The sequence below is a fragment of the Coregonus clupeaformis genome, chromosome 9, assembly GCF_020615455.1.
Source record: "Coregonus clupeaformis isolate EN_2021a chromosome 9, ASM2061545v1, whole genome shotgun sequence".
In the NCBI taxonomy this organism is placed as follows: Eukaryota; Metazoa; Chordata; class Actinopteri; order Salmoniformes; family Salmonidae; genus Coregonus; species Coregonus clupeaformis.
The window spans coordinates 32661652-32679849 of record NC_059200.1 but is presented as its reverse complement, the minus strand read 5'-3'; the positions used below and the strand labels follow the sequence as shown (position 1 = coordinate 32679849).

At 43.2% G+C, this 18198-nt stretch overlaps 1 protein-coding gene across 2 annotated transcripts in view; it reads right to left on the bottom strand.

Annotated features, from left to right (window-relative positions):
* Positions 1–7291: 7291 nt before the first annotated feature.
* Positions 7292–18198, bottom strand: part of LOC121573767 (ubiquitin carboxyl-terminal hydrolase 32) — a 28890-nt gene continuing 17983 nt past the window's right edge. For both annotated transcript variants that reach the window (XM_041886007.2, XM_041886008.2), the window contains 23 exons: positions 18062–18164; positions 17769–17961; positions 17422–17585; positions 17148–17288; positions 16794–16914; positions 15048–15202; positions 14357–14438; positions 14194–14268; positions 13814–13952; positions 13535–13640; positions 13221–13394; positions 12712–12886; positions 12235–12386; positions 12010–12127; positions 11542–11747; positions 11244–11428; positions 11020–11106; positions 10807–10927; positions 10495–10686; positions 10057–10300; positions 9573–9958; positions 9341–9433; positions 7292–9201 (listed from right to left, as the gene is read on the bottom strand). In XM_041886007.2, coding sequence (XP_041741941.1) covers positions 9028–9201; positions 9341–9433; positions 9573–9958; positions 10057–10300; positions 10495–10686; positions 10807–10927; positions 11020–11106; positions 11244–11428; positions 11542–11747; positions 12010–12127; positions 12235–12386; positions 12712–12886; positions 13221–13394; positions 13535–13640; positions 13814–13952; positions 14194–14268; positions 14357–14438; positions 15048–15202; positions 16794–16914; positions 17148–17288; positions 17422–17585; positions 17769–17961; positions 18062–18164 — 3586 coding nt within the window. In that variant the 3' untranslated portion in view covers positions 7292–9027. The remainder of the gene's footprint in view (positions 9202–9340; positions 9434–9572; positions 9959–10056; positions 10301–10494; positions 10687–10806; positions 10928–11019; positions 11107–11243; positions 11429–11541; positions 11748–12009; positions 12128–12234; positions 12387–12711; positions 12887–13220; positions 13395–13534; positions 13641–13813; positions 13953–14193; positions 14269–14356; positions 14439–15047; positions 15203–16793; positions 16915–17147; positions 17289–17421; positions 17586–17768; positions 17962–18061; positions 18165–18198) is intronic.

The window sequence follows — 18198 nt, the reverse complement described above, 5'->3', positions numbered from 1 at the left end:
TAAAAATCTCTGGATTAAGGATCTAATGTTAGCTAAATGTAGCAATGAATACATTGGCTACATTTCTTTAAATTGACAATTCTGTCAACTGTCTTGTGCAAGTTTTAAATTGACACAATACCTGTTAGCAAATGTGTCAGCTAGAGATGACTTGCAGGGATTTGTAGTTTTGCATGATGTCTACTTTGATGCTAATTAGCATTTTCAAATCTGAGAGCAAATAGAGCCAAAGATATTGATAAGTCACCTTGTCCGAAAGAGATTTACATGGTTATCAAAATGTCACGCCAGGGTAAGCCTACACGAAACACAGCCCTTATTTTAAGGGTATCTAAAATCCCCTATCGGACAAATGAATGGTGGAAAAAAGATTGGAATCATTTCCCTGTTTTGACCGCTAGGTTTTATGGGTATTATGACACCTCCACTGTGGGTGCTCTATTAATGTATTGTATTATACTGTATTATATGGCCTGGAATTACACACCTCTTTCAAACCATGAACCTGGGAGAGAACATGTGTTGCTGGTGCAGGACATGCAGCCTACAAAGTTACAATTAGGCTATAGGCTGACGCATGCATACCTTTCAAAATATTTCCCCTAATGTTGTGAATGTGCGTATTTGCATACCTGCTATTTCTCTATTGTTGCTTCATTATGTCCTCGCATTCAACAGTTAAATTAAATGTTTCGTTGTCCTGATCTTCATTGTAATGACATGCTTGAATAATATAGGACTAGAATAAGATGCATTAAGATTGAATGGTTACGGGCCTGAACAAATAACTGCTATAGCCTACCGCCATCCCGCATTCTCTCTTCTTTCAAACTCCCCAGCCATGAGTTCTATTGGCTGCTGTAGTTAACATTCAGCAAACAAGAGCTTGCATCCCTCTTCCAATAGCCTATTAGTATAAGAAATGCAGAAATTCTTCAAGCAAGCTATTGTAGTCTAGCTTTTCCTGGGACTCCAAGAGCTAAGGAGCATTTTTTAAGGAGAGAAGCCAGCAGAGCACATGGTGTGTATTGTGCAAGAGACAGAGGCTATAAGTTAGAAGCTTATTTATAGCCCATAATGCATTAGCTAAATATAAGGCTAATAACTGAATGTAATTTATTACCTGAAATTATTACCTGAAAGAGGTAGGCTAGGATATAAATTATATACATTTTGAACAGGATTATCTATTTTGGATGCAATTTGAATGGAATTGATGGAGAGAGAGGAAGACTATGACAGAGTGCTCCCGTGCACACTGATTTAAAGCAACAATATTCAAGTGATATGCTGTTTTAAAACTATACAGCTGAAATAAATAAAACAGCATCTTTACAATAAAAAATAGGTTGAACCCCGAAAGCCAGATGGTGATGTGTAAATTAGACGCGCATTTAGTCCTTATTTTACTATAGCATATGCTGTAGCAAATGTAGGGACCACAATGGAAATAAGTCCCCGACTTTATTGTGCAATCCCGGTCACTTTTACAATTATTTGCTAATACTGTATATGTATTTTATTTTACTGCCAAATAAAATCAATCAATCATTCCAAACTGTCCAGTGGCATTTTGATAAATGGAAAGAGACATCTGTTACAAAACACCAAAAAGTTGAATGACATTTGGAGATTGTCAAGCTAAGCCTTCGATACTGTGTAAGCCTAAGGTAGGGAGGGCTGTGTTTTCAATTTGTTGAGATAGTCAATTTATTGTGGTGTTGAAAATGCAAACCATTATATTGAAGACCCGAAGTCGGTATGTGTTGTTTATTGTTTGTGTGGTACATTGGCACAGAAACCTGTTGGTGGAAAATTTGTTGCATATAATTTATATAATAATAAATATGGCATCAAAATGTTGAAAATCTGATTCCCCCCTAGCTGATCATTGTCTGCAACTGGCTCTGATCATGAAGTAATGAAACAGGCAGGGAGAGTGAGCTCGTCTGTGGTGGTCAGCGAACCCTCAACCTTCTGGCCCGTAGCCCTGTGTGGCATCGACTGTGCCACAAAAGCATGCTGAAGTGGCAAAGTTGATATCCACGTTTATAAACACAGGGTCGTTACAGTTATTGTTATTTGTGGTCGTAAACATTATTTTGAGTTAATTATATGAGGGGGGAGGGTGTTCCATTTATTTTACAGTACAAGGGGAGGGTCATGTGAGAATATTGTTTAAGTTCGGGAGGGGGGGACATTTTTTTTTATGACACCTTGAGTTTTTATGTCCCTTAGCAAGAGCAATTTCTCAAGCAGTAATTCTGCTACGACTGTCTGAGAGTGGTGTGAGTGGGGAGGGGAAAACTGAAAACTAGCTGTTATTGGCAGAGAGGTTTGGAACTCTCTTTTTCTTATTGGTCTATTAACTAATTTACCTCCTGGTGATGTCACCAGGCAGGCCAAAACTCAATCCCACCAAAACAGGCTGAAATTTCAGGAGGTCTTTTCAATTAGCTTTTACACTAAAAAGGCATTATCATATTTTTCACAATGTTATTCCAACCTCATAGTGTGGAAAATCAAAATTTTGACTGCACTGGCCCTTTAAGAATTTAACCACTTGCTTTCATTTCAAGTTCATAAATCTTAGTAACCCTAATCCTTGCATGACCCACTGGACAAAACTCAATCTCCAAAACCCAGAGTCCTGGCCTACTCTACACATAAATTGCTCCCTAGCTTCCTATTTGATTTAAAGTGCATCAAAATGACTAACATTAACACTACGGAACAATTGTAGGCTATTTAATGAAATGTACAGCTTTTCAAACACACACAATGCAAATGTTGCATTGGAACCAAATCCTGTGAACTAGTCATGTTAATGTTCTTATTATTTGTACCTGAGGGGATCTGTAGCCTATTAGGATGCATTATTCACTGAGTGTGCAAGACATATTTCCATGACATAGACTGACCAGGTAAATCCAGGTGAAAGCTATGATCCATAATGAACAGCCAAGTTAAATTATGCTCTGGTCACAACGTCTGGGTGACTCCAAGACAGTCCTCCTCACCATGTGGTCTCCTTTGTGGCTTCTGCGACGGCTCCTCATGCGAGTCAGGTCTTGGGCCAGTCCAAACTCTGCCAGCTTCACCTCTCTGGGGAAATGGTTCACCACAATGTTCCTCAGGGCTAGGTCACAGTGCACCACCTGGAGTATGAACAATTGTGCAATAGTGCTGATGGGGACTGTAGTCAAATATGTACAGTATGTGTGGTGACCACATGCAACAGTAAACCTCTGACGATGAGGGTTGGAGGGCATTACTCTGTGATTGGTAAATGTATTATTGTGAGGAGAACAGTGCATTGTCTTTTTGGTATTGACTATGAATGTTAGTAGTAAGCTTGGTGGATTTGTCCTTACCCTCTTTGGTCATCTTGCAGGTGACAATGGAGTGGCCCTTGTTGGTGCCACGTGTCATTGTAGCCTTGTAGTACACCCCTTCCCTCCCTGCTTTGATGAGTTGCTGTATGCCCAGCCCTGACGTGTTGAAGCAGGAACCCTGGGAAATTAAGTCCACACTGTTACAACATTCCACAGCTAAATATGATAATGTTTTTTTACACTGTAGCTTTTTCTTCACAGTGAGTTTACTGTTTGCCGTGGTCTCCAGAGAGACCTGGAAGCTGACTTGGTTGTCTGCCTGTGCAGGGGAGTGGCCGAGCTAGTGTTCTGATACTCCTGTCCCAGAGTGACAGAGACAAGCTCTAGTGGGCTTCTAGTCTCACGCACCAGACACTTCCTCAAGGTTAGGGGACTTCTGGCTGGGGGGTTGGATGGAGGAGCTCTGCCCAATAGACCCTCAACACCCCGCAGCTCTCGAATGGTGTGAATCAAAGTGCGATACCTGGATAGGGTATGAAGAAAGTTAGTGTTATACTGTATGTTACTGCCTCCAGTATGGAATAAACACATATGTTGCCGATACTGTATTAAGGAAAGGTACAAATGTTTGATATGTTAACAAGTAGTTGAGCTATAAACTTATTTAATTGTCCACAGAATGGCCAGTAAAATGACAATGGTAACAGTAAACCCAGAAATACTGATTTACCCGAGAACATCATCCCCACAGTGAAGCATGGTGGTGGCAGCATCATGCTGTGGGGATATTTTTCATCGGCAGGGATGGGAAACTGGTCAGAATTGAAGGAATGATGAATGGTGCTAAATACAGGGAAATTCTTGAGGGAAACCTGTTTCTGTCTTCCAGAGATTTGAGACTGGGACGGAGGTTCACCTTCCAGCAGGACAATGACCCTAAGCATACTGCTAAAGCAACACTTGAGTGGTTTAAGGGGAAACATTTAAATGAATTGGAATGGCCTAGTCAAAACCCAGACCTCAATCCAATTCAGAATATGTGGTATGACTTAAAGATTGCTGTACACCAGCGGAACCCATCCAACTTGAAGGATCTGTAACAGTTTTGCCTTGAAGAATGGGCAAAAATCCCAGTGGCTAGATGTGCCAAGCTTATAGAGACATACGCCAAGAGACTTGCAGCTGTAATTGCTGCTTTTATCTCAAGGCCATCAGACTGTTAAATAGCCATCGCTAGCCGGCTACTCAACCCTGAACCTTAGAGGCTGCTGCCCTATATACAGTGGGGAAAAAAAGTATTTAGTCAGCCACCAATTGTGCAAGTTCTCCCACTTAAAAAGATGAGAGAGGCCTGTAATTTTCATCATAGGTACACGTCAACTATGACAGACAAAATGAGGAAAAAAAATCCAGAAAATCACATTGTAGGATTTTTAATGAATTTATTTGCAAATTATGGTGGAAAATAAGTATTTGGTCAATAACAAAAGTTTCTCAATACTTTGTTATATACCCTTTGTTGGCAATGACACAGGTCAAACGTTTTCTGTAAGTCTTCACAAGGTTTTCACACACTGTTGCTGGTATTTTGGCCCATTCCTCCATGCAGATCTCCTCTAGAGCAGTGATGTTTTGGGGCTGTCGCTGGGCAACACAGACTTTCAACTCCCTCCAAAGTTTTTCTATGGGGTTGAGATCTGGAGACTGACTAGGCCACTCCAGGACCTTGAAATGCTTCTTACGAAGCCACTCCTTCGTTGCCCGGGCGGTGTGTTTGGGATCATTGTCATGCTGAAAGACCCAGCCACGTTTCATCTTCAATGCCCTTGCTGATGGAAGGAGGTTTTCACTCAAAATCTCACGATACATGGCCCCATTCATTCTTTCCTTTACACGGATCAGTCGTCCTGGTCCCTTTGCAGAAAAACAGCCCCAAAGCATGATGTTTCCACCCCCATGTTTCACAGTAGGTATGGTGTTCTTTGGATGCAACTCAGCATTCTTTGTCCTCCAAACACGACGAGTTGAGTTTTTACCAAAAAGTTATATTTTGGTTTCATCTGACCATATGACATTCTCCCAATCCTCTTCTGGATCATCCAAATGCACTCTAGCAAACGGACCTGGACATGTACTGGCTTAAGCAGGGGGACACGTCTGGCACTGCAGGATTTGAGTCCCTGGCGGCGTAGTGTGTTACTGATGGTAGGCTTTGTTACTTTGGTCCTAGCTCTCTGCAGGTCATTCACTAGGTCCCCCCGTGTGGTTCTGGGATTTTTGCTCACCGTTCTTGTGATCATTTTGACCCCACGGGGTGAGATCTTGCGTGGAGCCCCAGATCGAGGGAGATTATCAGTGGTCTTGTATGTCTTCCATTTCCTAATAATTGCTCCCACAGTTGATTTCTTCAAACCAAGCTGCTTACCTATTGCAGATTCAGTCTTCCCAGCCTGGTGCAGGTCTACAATTTTGTTTCTGGTGTCCTTTGACAGCTCTTTGGTCTTGGCCATAGTGGAGTTTGGAGTGTGACTGTTTGAGGTTGTGGACAGGTGTCTTTTATACTGATAACAAGTTCAAACAGGTGCCATTAATACAGGTAACGAGTGGAGGACAGAGGAGCCTCTTAAAGAAGAAGTTACAGGTCTGTGAGAGCCAGAAATCTTGCTTGTTTGTAGGTGACCAAATACTTATTTTCCACCATAATTTGCAAATAAATTCATTAAAAATCCTACAATGTGATTTTCTGGATTTTTTTTCTCAATTTGTCTGTCATAGTTGACGTGTACCTATGATGAAAATTACAGGCCTCTCTCATCTTTTTAAGTGGGAGAACTTGCACAATTGGTGGCTGACTAAATACTTTTTTTCCCCACTGTACATAGACATGGAATCACTGGCCACTTTAATAATGGAACACTAGTCACTTTAATAATGTTTACATACTGCTTTACTCATCTCATATGTATATACTGTATTCTATTCTACTGTATTTTAGTCAATGCCACTCCGACATTGCTCGTCCTAATATTTATATATTTCTTAATTCCATTCTTTTATTTTTAGATTTGTGTATTGTTGTGAATTGTTAGATACTACTGCACTAGGAACACAAGCGTTTTGCTACACCCGCAATAACATCTGCTAAATATTTGTATGTGACCAATAAAATGTGATTTCAAGTTGGCATAGAGCTATAATTACTTTTTAAGAGTTATGTTAAAGCTGATGTAGAAAGAGAGGAAATCTCACCCATAGAGCCCATGCAGATAGATATTCAAACACCTCCTGTACAAATTCATGTTAAATATTTTTCTATACGTATGTTCTTCACCTCACTTCCTGTAGTTCCTCACTCACAGGAAGGAGGTGCTTAGTCTTCAGCACTACTGTCTTGCTGGAACAATTTAGCTTTCAAGTCATCCTACATTCATGCACTAGTATGAGCTTTTGGGTGACAATGGCAGTTGTCACACTTTATGACAGGCCACTTACTGTTTCAAATTAAACATTAAGAGTGAAAGCTGGAAATATGACCGTAATATGATTTTTTTTTTTTTACAAACATGTTCCATAAGTCATCTCTCTGTGGTTATCAAGTGTGTGTGTCAGAGGGCTATGAGGTGGGAGGCATTTCCCTGCAGTGCTCTGATGTTTACGTTCACCAACACTTACAGGTCTGAGCAGATTGACGTAACCCACAGTGCTGGGCTGTAAGGGGGATGACATGGTATTTATATTGTGGTTTCCTTTGAGGGAATGCTTCTTCTACAACAGTTCTTTGAGCTTTGCTTATCAAATGTATGTGGCCCTAAGGTTTACTAACTCCTTTCTGAGAATATTGTCTATCTTAGGCTAGTTATGACATTGTTATTAAGTCATTATACATTTACATTACATCCAATTTTTCATGTTAACCATCCTAATAAGTCTGTACAAGAAAAGGGAGATAGGCTGTGTATTTCATTGGCTGCTTTAATAGTTACAGATAAACTAATTCACTCCATATACAAGACAGATATTTACAGTTCATATTCCAATACATCCTTTTTCCAAAAGTATTTATTTACATTTGTTTTTCCTCAAGGGTCAGTGCAAAATAATCTTTGAATTTAAACATTTTACAAAAGTACATTAAATTAATAATAAATCAAAGAAAAACAACTAAATAGACATAAAACAAATAAATCATCAAATAAATCATTCAGTAGTATTCACTGCATCAAGCTTTTCAGGGGGACAATACTGAAAATGACCAACGCAACAGTTGGCTAAGGTTAAAAATGTTTTTAAAAATTAGACATCAGAATACGCATCATTCTACCATCATAGGCCAGGTAGAGTGGGTAGATTTCTGTCCAGCTGTTATAATCAGTAATTTATTTACCAAATAAAGCATATACCTCAACAAGACTTTTAAGACCGAGCAGAAATGATAGCTGTGTGTTGTAATGGATATACTATAGCTCAAGGCCTAAACAGTTTGATTTTTTTTCTCCATCTGATTAGATTCAATTCAACTCCTATGTTTCACATACAGTGTATGTCAATATAGTTACAGTAAATACAATGTCTTCCAAAGCTCGGAGGGAAAAGCTACCTATTCACTTGTCGCATAACGGTAAGGTATAACCACTCATAAACTGTCAAATGTCCCACTCTGCCTAAATCAAATACCTCATACCTATGGCATTCAGAGAGATGCAACATTATCCACAACTTCTGCCCTTCGAAGTTGTGATCTCATGACTTGCATAAAGAATTGTTAAATTGAGCACAATGATAAAGTATGATATAGCCTGTTTGTGGCACTACTGTAATGACACAGCTGTTGATGTGATGGGATAACATCACAATGTTGTGATGGCACAGACTGATATGTTGTTAGAATGGACCTGCACACATAAATGGTACAAGCAGATTCTACAGGAAGATTCTCTCAGATGGGCGAGAGTGAGGCTTTGTTCTTAGCAGACCTGACATGATAAACAAACACAAAAGACAAAAGGTACATTGCAATGCAAATACATACAGTTCAGAAACACTGAATATAATCCAGGACTATCGGTCTGGAGTCTAAATAATGTACATTTGAGGAGGACAACAAAAAAGGGAATTTTCTAAAGAGACATTTTCGAATTGTTACATTGGATTTGACTACTGTCCAAAGCAGGGTATGATGAGGTAGTGAGAACACTTGCTTCTACTGCAATCATTTTTTGTATTATTCAATGAGGAGATTTTTCAGTTAAATTTCACTATATCAATTGTATTATTAACTGCAGAGCGTACCAATCAAAATGTGTTGAAACATTAATGGCATATTCCAACTGACATTGGTTTACAAACAAAAACACAGTCCCACATTTGTCACATCTGGCCTAGGACCAGAACTATGGGCCTAAGCATTGTCACCCTGCAACAAGATGTTGGTGCCAAAACAAACCAATATACCCTCCATTTTGTTTGACATCGCTAGCGAGAAATAACTTGAGTACCATTGCTTGAAAAAAGGTCCATCCACTATGAAGAGGTGTAAAAATGGTTTGTTGTCCACTTCTAACCACCAGGGATGATTTCTAAGCTTCAGCTCATCTCAACCTGAGAGATTTCTGAGTTAAATAGTAAGGTGGTTTTCTAGCACAAGCATGTCGATGAACCGGCAACACATTGACACATATCAACAGACAGTCCATTACTGAAGAACACAGTACTTCTTATAGTCAGACTCAAAGTCCTCGTCCATGCTAGTTGTGTCGGCCATCTTTTTGCCGTCAGTTTTGGGCATGAACAGAGAATAATCCACTCCCTGCTGCTCGTAGAACAGGATATAGGCAGAGTCTGCATCAATCTCCTCTGACCGCAACTCCTGAACACAGAAAACACAGTGAGGCTTTGTTTATACTTCTGAACTTTAAATAACTGAGTTGCAGATGACAATGGACACTGCATCACAAAGCAGAGATATAAGTTCTGTTTTTGGCATACAAACTCAGGACTTCGCTTACCTTACAGCTACTGTCGTTGTAACAGTACCACTTTTCATTTGGGTTTTTGGCATATGTCACATAGTGGCCTCCTCCTAGGATCCCTGAATGGCACTGCAAAACCAAAAGTGATTGGGGGTTAGAGGATATTTCAGATGGTAGATAGACAGTCACTTTGCTCTACTGTGTCTTCAGGTTAGAAGAGTAATATTCTTACAGAGAAAAACAAATATTTGACCCACTTAAAACTTACTGAAATTGCATACAAGTTGTACATGGGATCCAGGTAGATTTTGTCTCTTTGGCCATGAGAGGCCTCCAGATCCATGCTGTCCTCGGTGTAGCCATTGCTCTCTAGCTCAGACATTGTGTTGTCACATTCCCTGGCCGTGTCCTCACCAGAGGTGGAGTCACTGAGGCCTTCTCCCCTGCTCCCCATCCCAGTCCTGCTGGCCTCCAGCTCCATGGGGCTCTCCCTGCCACTGTCCAGGCTCTCCTTACTGAGGGACAGCTGGAACCTGCTTCCCAGGGGAAACACCCGCCCACGGCCCTGCCTCCTGCCCTCACTCTGAGGGCTGCAGTTGGGGCTGACGTCTCTGCTGGGGGGGGTGCTGGCCATCCTCCCTGAGCACAGAGAGTCTGCAAACAGACACATACATTCATAGAAGAACGCCTCTTTAAAATAATAAGTGGGATATGACAGGTACATCTGAAACCAGTCAAGACTCTATACAAACCTTTCCCATTGTTGAGAGTCAGGGCAGAGTTACAGACAGTGTCTCCACCCCCAGACTTTGGCACTCCTCCCTCGGTGTCGTGTAGCTCCTCCCCCAGCTCGTCCCTCCAGCTCTCTTGGCTTTGGTCTGCATCTCTCGGGGTCAGGAAAGCACTGGGGTCAAACGTCTCCCTGGGAAACCTAACAATCTTCTGGGATTTGATCCACCGCCCATTCATAAACTGGAACCGTTTTAAATGAACTATCTGCAATTCAAATGGACAGAATAAAGGAGTTTTAGAGTGGGTGGTCCTGTGCAATCTTGCACTTCAGACATAGCAGACATTTTGATTGGGGGTTTATTCATTTATATTTGCATATAACTGTTGCCTATTGACACAAACATGAATAGGGAGAGGACTGGGAAGTTAATGCAGAGGGAATGAGCTGTATGTCTGACCAGGATGGGCGGCAGCCTCCACAGGTCCAGTTTCTTGGTGGCCAGGCGGTGGGTCTTGCACTTGGAGCAGTAGTAGAGCTCATCCTCTCCCAGCTCTTCCTCACTGGTAAAGGCCTGCAGACAGCTGTCAAGACTGATGGGCTCTGCCTGGGCCTTGCGACTCTGTTCCACACTGGGGTGCTCCTCCACGATCTGCAGGACACACACATTACTTAGTGTATGTAGTATTTCCATTAGATATTTAATAAATACATTGATATGACCCCTAGGGTTCCACTGCTGCTGTTATCCTCAGCCTCTTGTCTCTCTTACCCTCTCCTGAGAGGTCTGGTAGCGGAGGTGCAGAGCAGTGGGGTCCCAGTCCACAGTCATGAAGGCATTTCCCACAGCAGCCCTGTCATCGTTACACTCCACTGTGCAGCCTCTGCAGAACCTGAGGGGGACAACAACACAGGGTATCAATGAACACATTCTCTATCTTCAACCGTATTGTGATATGTTGTACTGTGTGACAGACTTAATTACCTGTACCATGGACACCAAGCGCAGGAGTTGCCATCTTTCTGCACCACACGCAGGGTGAAGGGATACTGGTAGCCCATGCTGTCATCACTGTGTGTTGACACCCCCAAAAAATCAATAACACACACATACACACCGATCAGCATCACACACCTGTACCTTTAGGATAACACTGAGCACTGCAAAGCCACCTGACAGAACACAGAGAGTGGTCTGGAGAGACTGACCAGTCCTGGGCATGGTTGCTGGCCTCCTGAGGGGGCAAAGGACTGGCCAGGCGGGACACCTGGGTCCACACAGCATCATACAGGTCCCTGGTCCTGGTGTGGACTGTACATGGCACGATCAACGGCATCCCAAACAGGCTGGGGCGATTCTTCTGACTGGACAGGAAGTATAACTCTGCCCGCATCTAGGAAACAAACACAAATAACACATTGTTTAGAAGTGAGCATTATATAGACTGACTTATCTTGATGCACTGCTAATCTTCTCTCCATCTTTAGCCCATCCTGCAGTTCTTACCATCTTCCTGTGGATGGCGATGATGTACCCAGTGAAGGGGCTGTCCGGAGGGGGCACCACGTGGCCGTTGGGGAGACCGTTAGCAAGGCTGCCTTCTGTGCCACAGGGCACGACGGTGCTGGGCATGCCCTTGGGGATCAGTCCCAGGTTCAGAGAGTTACTGTCAGTTACCATGGTAGCGTTCCCATAGGCTAGTGCTTGAGCTTCTGGAGATGACACGAAAAACAAACATTTTCCAGTGTCAAAGTATCTACCTTTTTCAACTGTTTTATAGAACCTGTGCATTTGTTTACATTCCAAGATGTGCTCGTTTGCTACTTCATTGTATTCTAAACCTCTTTCATCACTTCTTACTGATTGCCTTTAAAAAAGAGCCTTCTGACAAAGGCTTTGATTGAATACATTTTAAAAGTGGCTTATGTTAAAGGCTGAAACATTGCTGATAAACAGAAGAACCAATCGGTATACCATCTGTTTGTGTGGGGGTGGACACCACAGACGTGGGTGCGCCTGGCACCGGGATCTCAAACGCACACAGGAAGCCGCTCACTGCCCGACAAACTTTCTGGTTGTCCAGTGGAAAATTCTAAAAATTGGGTAGACAGACAATCAATCACTAGTCTATGTGCAGACGGTGATATTGACAGTGTGATGGATGGATGTACAGTGCTGGAGGATAGATGATGGCTCTACCTTGATGTTGGAGGCATGGACTTCAGCCAGGAGGATCTGCTCAGGATTCAGGCAGCAGAGCTCACTCAGGAGTCTCTTCAGGCCTGTGTACTTCTCATCCGCATTGAGCCGGAGCCCATACCGCACTGGGCATGACCCATCCAGCTTAATGACTGGACAGAGGAAGCAAAGAGCAAAGTGTTGTAGAGGCACAGGATACAATATACTTTCTCTCACAAGACAACAGGAACAAATGAGGTTTCTATTCAACACCCCATTGTTACTGTAAAGCTCAGAGTCTAGTACAGGAAAGGGTGGACAGGCGACAGACTTCCTGAGACGCATCTCCAATATGATGCTAATTTTTAATCTTTTGGAATATATCTTCTGGATGTTGCACTGTAGTACTGTATACACTGGATTTCGCTACACCCGCAATAACATCTGCTAAATATGTGTATGTGACCAATCAAATTTGATTTGATTTATAAGGCTCACCTATGATCTCTAAGTGCATGGAGTTATCCATGGGCAGAGGGAGAGAGAGGAAGTTGAAGGGATCAAAGCGTGCACTGACGTGGCCACAGGTCTTGCACTTGACCTGTGACCTGAGCTGGCCATGGAACAGGTCCACCACGATGGAGCGGTTCCTCCTCAGGTGATTCTCCCACGCCTGGGGGAACACAACTCACCATCATCACACCAGACAATAATATACGGCTTTTAGCAGACACTTGTATCCAAAGCGACTTACTGTCATGCGTGCATACATTTCACGTTTGGGTGGTCCTCGGGAATCGAACCCACTACCCTGGCGTTACAAGCACCATGCTCTACCAACTGAGCTACAAAGGACAACTTCTAGCAGTTCAAGATGGCACAGAAAGCTAATATTACACCTCCAAATCAATATTTATACTCCAACAGCTACATGATGTGATTCACCCAAGGCCTTATTTCTGGATCTCCCCACCATGAAGATAGGAACAGTGTGTATAAACTCTGACCTCAGAAGCCACCTCCCAGTCTGGTCGTCCGTCGCTGTCCTTCAGCTCCACGTAGGGCTTCTCGTGAACACGGTTCAGGTCCTCGTGAAGGCCGTCCAGTAGGAAGGCCAGCAGCTCCTGGGAGTCCTGCTGCTGGAAGCCATTGAACCGGGGGGCGTATTTCGCTATCGTCCACTGAGGGAAGAGACGGAGGACAAGGAGAAAAGGGAAAAAGACAACCATTTGAGTTTTTAGGTTGGTAGTCTGTACTTTTTAGGTTGGTAGTCTGTAGTGTTATTTGGGGGTGTCAGTTGGAGGCTTGTAAGTGGACATACTCTGAGTTTCAGAGGGGCCAAGTTCTTCTGTGTTCCACTCCACAACTCCTGAACCAGATCGCCATAGCACTTGGCCATGTGACCACGCATCCCAATTGGATTGGTCCTGTTATGGAGACAAACAGCACAAATTAAAAAGAAACTCGCACATCCATTTCTGCTTGCTGTGGATTTATTTGACCAACATTTTGCCCAAAGAGTATAATAAGCTTGTATAATAATACTTTCTTGTATAATAAGCATGTATTCTTTTAAGTCTAAAATAATGCACACACATACCTGTTGAGCTCGTAGAGGTAGTTTCCTGAGGTGAAGTAGTCTGTGAGAGGCTTGGTGTTGCTCACACACTGGATACTGGAGTTCATGAAGCACGTGTTGCCAAGGTTGCTCAATCCAGTAGCACCTTTCTCAGTAGGGACTGTGAACAACAGGAGGAGGCAACAGTCTGAGGAGGTTATTCAACCATCAAAAGCTCCTACAGCAGTCAGTATGACCCCTTTCATGTTTGGAGAAAGCAAAACAAGTATTGTCTGACAGACTTATCTATAATACATCAAAGTACCAATCAGCTCAGTTAATGTTAAATTATCAATAAGGAATACATAATAGTAGTGCTAATGTTGTATTGGTGCAGTAGCTGTATGCAGTAATGGGCATACCATTGTGTCTATTCATCCTGTTGCTGTTAGCGATGAAGGACATCTCCTCAGGCCAGCTCATGTCCTTGTTCCGAACTGATGAACACAAAAGAAACCATCTTCATCTTCTCATCCTGACAATAGATGATGGAGCCATTCAAACACAGAGATTCGTTATGCATACCTTCTATGACCACATACTGTCCATTTGGGATCTTCAACCCCTCCAGGGAATGGTCTTCATCATCAAGGAGGGTCAGATAATTCTGTGGATAACATTGTTTTGAAAGAAATGAGAGATTGTTGAACTGTAACATTTTTGTGAGTGCATTTGTGTTTACATTTGAGTTTGAGTGTTTACTGTGCACTTGTGCAGGTCTGTGTTTGCAGTGCAGGGTTCTCCCCAGGTTTTCATAACAAGGTGGTGCTGAGGAGTCAGTCGAGGGGGAGGTCCCAAGGAGGGCTGTGGCTCCTTTTGGACTCAGAGATTTGTGTGTTTTTGAACACCTGTAACTGCAATTTCCTGCAATCTAGAGCCTTAAATGATAACAAATAAAGTAGCAAACACTGACTGGTTAAGTGCAAATGAATTATTGAATATTTTTCACAGTATTTTTCCTAGAATTATTCTACTAATTTCATTACTCAATGGTCAACAGAACAGGGACCATAGGTATGTCCAGGCAAGAGCAATTCAAGTAATTCACAGTGTGTGTTCACTGTGAGTGTGTTTACATGTTGTTGTTTTTTTGTATTTTTTTAATGCATAGTGGTGCAGCCAAGTCCACAAGGTGGCACAGTGCCCCTCTTACATTATTTGGGTAGAACCTTGCAGTGTATGTTGATGAAGGGTCAACCTTCTGAGTCACACCAACCTCATCGTTGTAGAGCCACAGGCGCATCTCTTCCTCCTTGATGCGGAGTCTCTGGGACAGGTATTCATGGATGTCCTTGATGGTGCCCACCCTACTGAAACAGCCCGTGTAGACCAACACACGCTTTAGGGGGGCACTAGGAGAGGGGACGTTACCTGGGGGAGGACAGGGAGCAACCATTGATACATAGAGCACTGCTCTGCACACATGATTGGTAAAAAGCACAGGAAAAGTCGTGGTAGCATATTCACAGACTATGTTGCTGTGGCCAAATGCTCTGCCATATAATGAGGCCCAGATCCTAATTTGTGATCTGCACACTTAGCTTATCGCGTATACCATTCATTGACGTCAATGGAGCGTGCACATTTTAGGATATTGCCCTGAGTGTCACAGATAAAACGGTGTGTAAGGCCTAACATTAACACCCACCACCTGCCAAATGCAGGTAGATTTTGGCATTGGCAGGTAAGACATCTATTTCACCAGCCACATTGGCGGGTGGTCAGGGCTCCACTGTGCGAGCATTTCACTCGCATTTGTGAATAACAATAGTCAAGTATAAATGCTGCAGTAGCTGTTTTCAAAATATTTCTGCCATTTTGTTTCATAGCTGGTAAATGAATCGCACAAAGTCAAAAGAACTTTGAATCCTATTTAGCCTATTCCACCTCGCGCTGCAACACTGCCTGGCTGGGGGCTGAGCACATGTGAAGAGCTGAGTGAAAGATTCATTTTTAGAAGCGCTGCGCACAGGCATAAACGTTTGTCTAATTTACTTGAAACTAAAGTCTACTGAAGTGAGACTTTTTGTCCTCGTGTTTCTTGGCTACTGACATTGTTTTGTTCACAAGCTAGGTTGTTTTTCTATGTTTTAGTTTCAACTGCTAGCGAAGAGAAGACAACGCTTCTACTAGTCAGACTCAATCTCACAGGCACAAACATGACTAGTCGTGCTACCACGGTAACCCCCCGCCCTTACAGGGGCAGGTGAAAATATTTATCTAATCTGTGATATTTTGGTTAAAAGACTCAGGTCACAAAAAAATAGTAATTAAACAATATACCACATTAGTTACTTCTTACTAGTAATACATTTATTGTTTTAGAAATATTACAAAGCATGTTCATCCGTTTTGTTGGTGTAATTTTAGCGGCAAAAAGATATTTTGGCTGATTTCTTTATCTACCTGCCACAGTGGCTGGTGGACCAAAAAGTTAATTTAATGCCCTGATAGTGGGAACCCACACAGAAATGACCTCACATGACTGAGATGTTTATGTGTTCCTGTGCTGCCCCAAGTCTTGTGACCAATGTTCCCTCTAAGCGCCTTCCTCCTCCAGGACTGCTGCAGAAGAAATGCCAGCCCGTGCAGAGAACTCTAGTGATTCAACTTTACTAGTTTGCCCCGTTACATATTTCCTTAAACAGATCAATGTTTCCCCTCTAATGTGTGAATTATGTTATATAATATCAGCCCCTTTCAATGCAACAAACCAAACCAATTCTAACTTTGTAAGATTGATTCGTGATTGTGTTGTAGGCTGAATGCATCTATTGCACAAGCAGTCTTTCAATCATCCACAGTCGGGAGTGGACTTGCTTTTGAGATCAAAATGCTGAATGGCACTGACCCTGGACACTCTTGGGGCAGAAAGTCACTAGGGCATTGTGCTATTCTTGTCCCTCCTTTGCTTTGTAACCTTTGGGGAAGTGCTGGAGACACATGCAGGGGAAGCTCTTACCCATATTGACCCAGACGTTGTTCTGGGGGGTGCGGGCGGGGGGCTGCTGCTGCCTCAGGAAGAGCAGGTGTCGGGGGAACAGCTCCAGCTCAGCACAGTCTGTCTTGGTGTTTCTGATCACCTGGGAATGCCAACAGGAGAAGAGGGGAGGGGATGGGAATGTGAGGTTATCACAATATCAGGATTATGACAAGCATTTCGCTACACCACAAGCATTTCGCTACACCCGCAATAACATCTGCTAAATATGTGTATGTGACCAATAAAATGTGATTTGAATAGGGATGATAATGGTGACTGTTTAAGGGCAAATCCAACAAGTGGTCCTGCTTTACAGAGTTGAACTGTACGTACCGGCCTGGGGAGACTCAGGTTGGCTCCGTACCAGTGGTAGAGTGCCCTCCACACAGGCTCTGGCACAACCTCAAAGTCCCGGCCTAGAATCAGAGACGGGGAGCACCTCAGTAGGCCCCCCTCCATGGTCAATGTGGGAGCCTGGGGAAACAGTTCAAGAGGGACAGGTTTAAAACTGAAACAATATGGCAAGGTCAGTTTGAGGAAGAGGAACATTCTAATCTCTAATTGAGTCTATCCCTTTCCACAGTTTTGTTTGTGGTGCCTAACGTACCTTTAAGGGCTCTGATGTGACCAGAGGCTGGTTATCGATGGCCCCAGGCCTTAGAACCACCATGTTCCCATCAGCCCCCAGGAAGCACTGGTTGTCTGTGTCTGGGGTGTCATGCAGACGGGCAAAGCAGATATCCGTAGCAGTCGAGCCCAGGGGAAGAAGGCCTAAGGAGAGCAAATTAATGGTTTTCAGTGACATTCAGTGGTAAACTCACTCTCAGCACACAGTGTGTAAGTCAAGTCAGGTATAATGAGTGGTAAATTGACTTATTATTAAGCTATACTAGTATCCAACTGTTTTGCTAATACTAGTGTAACACTGGGTGCTGAGAATTCTTAGCCACTCACTGCCGGTGGTGGTCTCGGAGGCCTCTGATGCACTGGAGATGTTGTCAGCGAACTTCTCCTCTGGGGAGCTGTGGGAGCTGGCCATGCTCTCCCCCTCTGGGCCTTGCTCCGCCCTGGCCTGGGTTCCGGTCCCTACACCACTCCTCACCGTGCCAAACACTAATGGCTGCTCCACCACGATATGCTTGTTGTCCTGGAAGAGATTCCAACAACCAAAATCACATCAGTAAAGAATGGGCACAGTATGATAAACAGATGATCATGGTGTCAAGCAGTGAAAAAGCCTTGCTTACATATTGGACGTAGTCCCTCCACTGCTGCCACCACGGCACTGCTATGAGGAACCAGTAGTCTCCTGGCTGGAGGCCGTGTCTGCTCGCCCTCTCCAACCAGCCCCTGCAGACACGAGTGAGTGAGTTTGTGAGTGTTA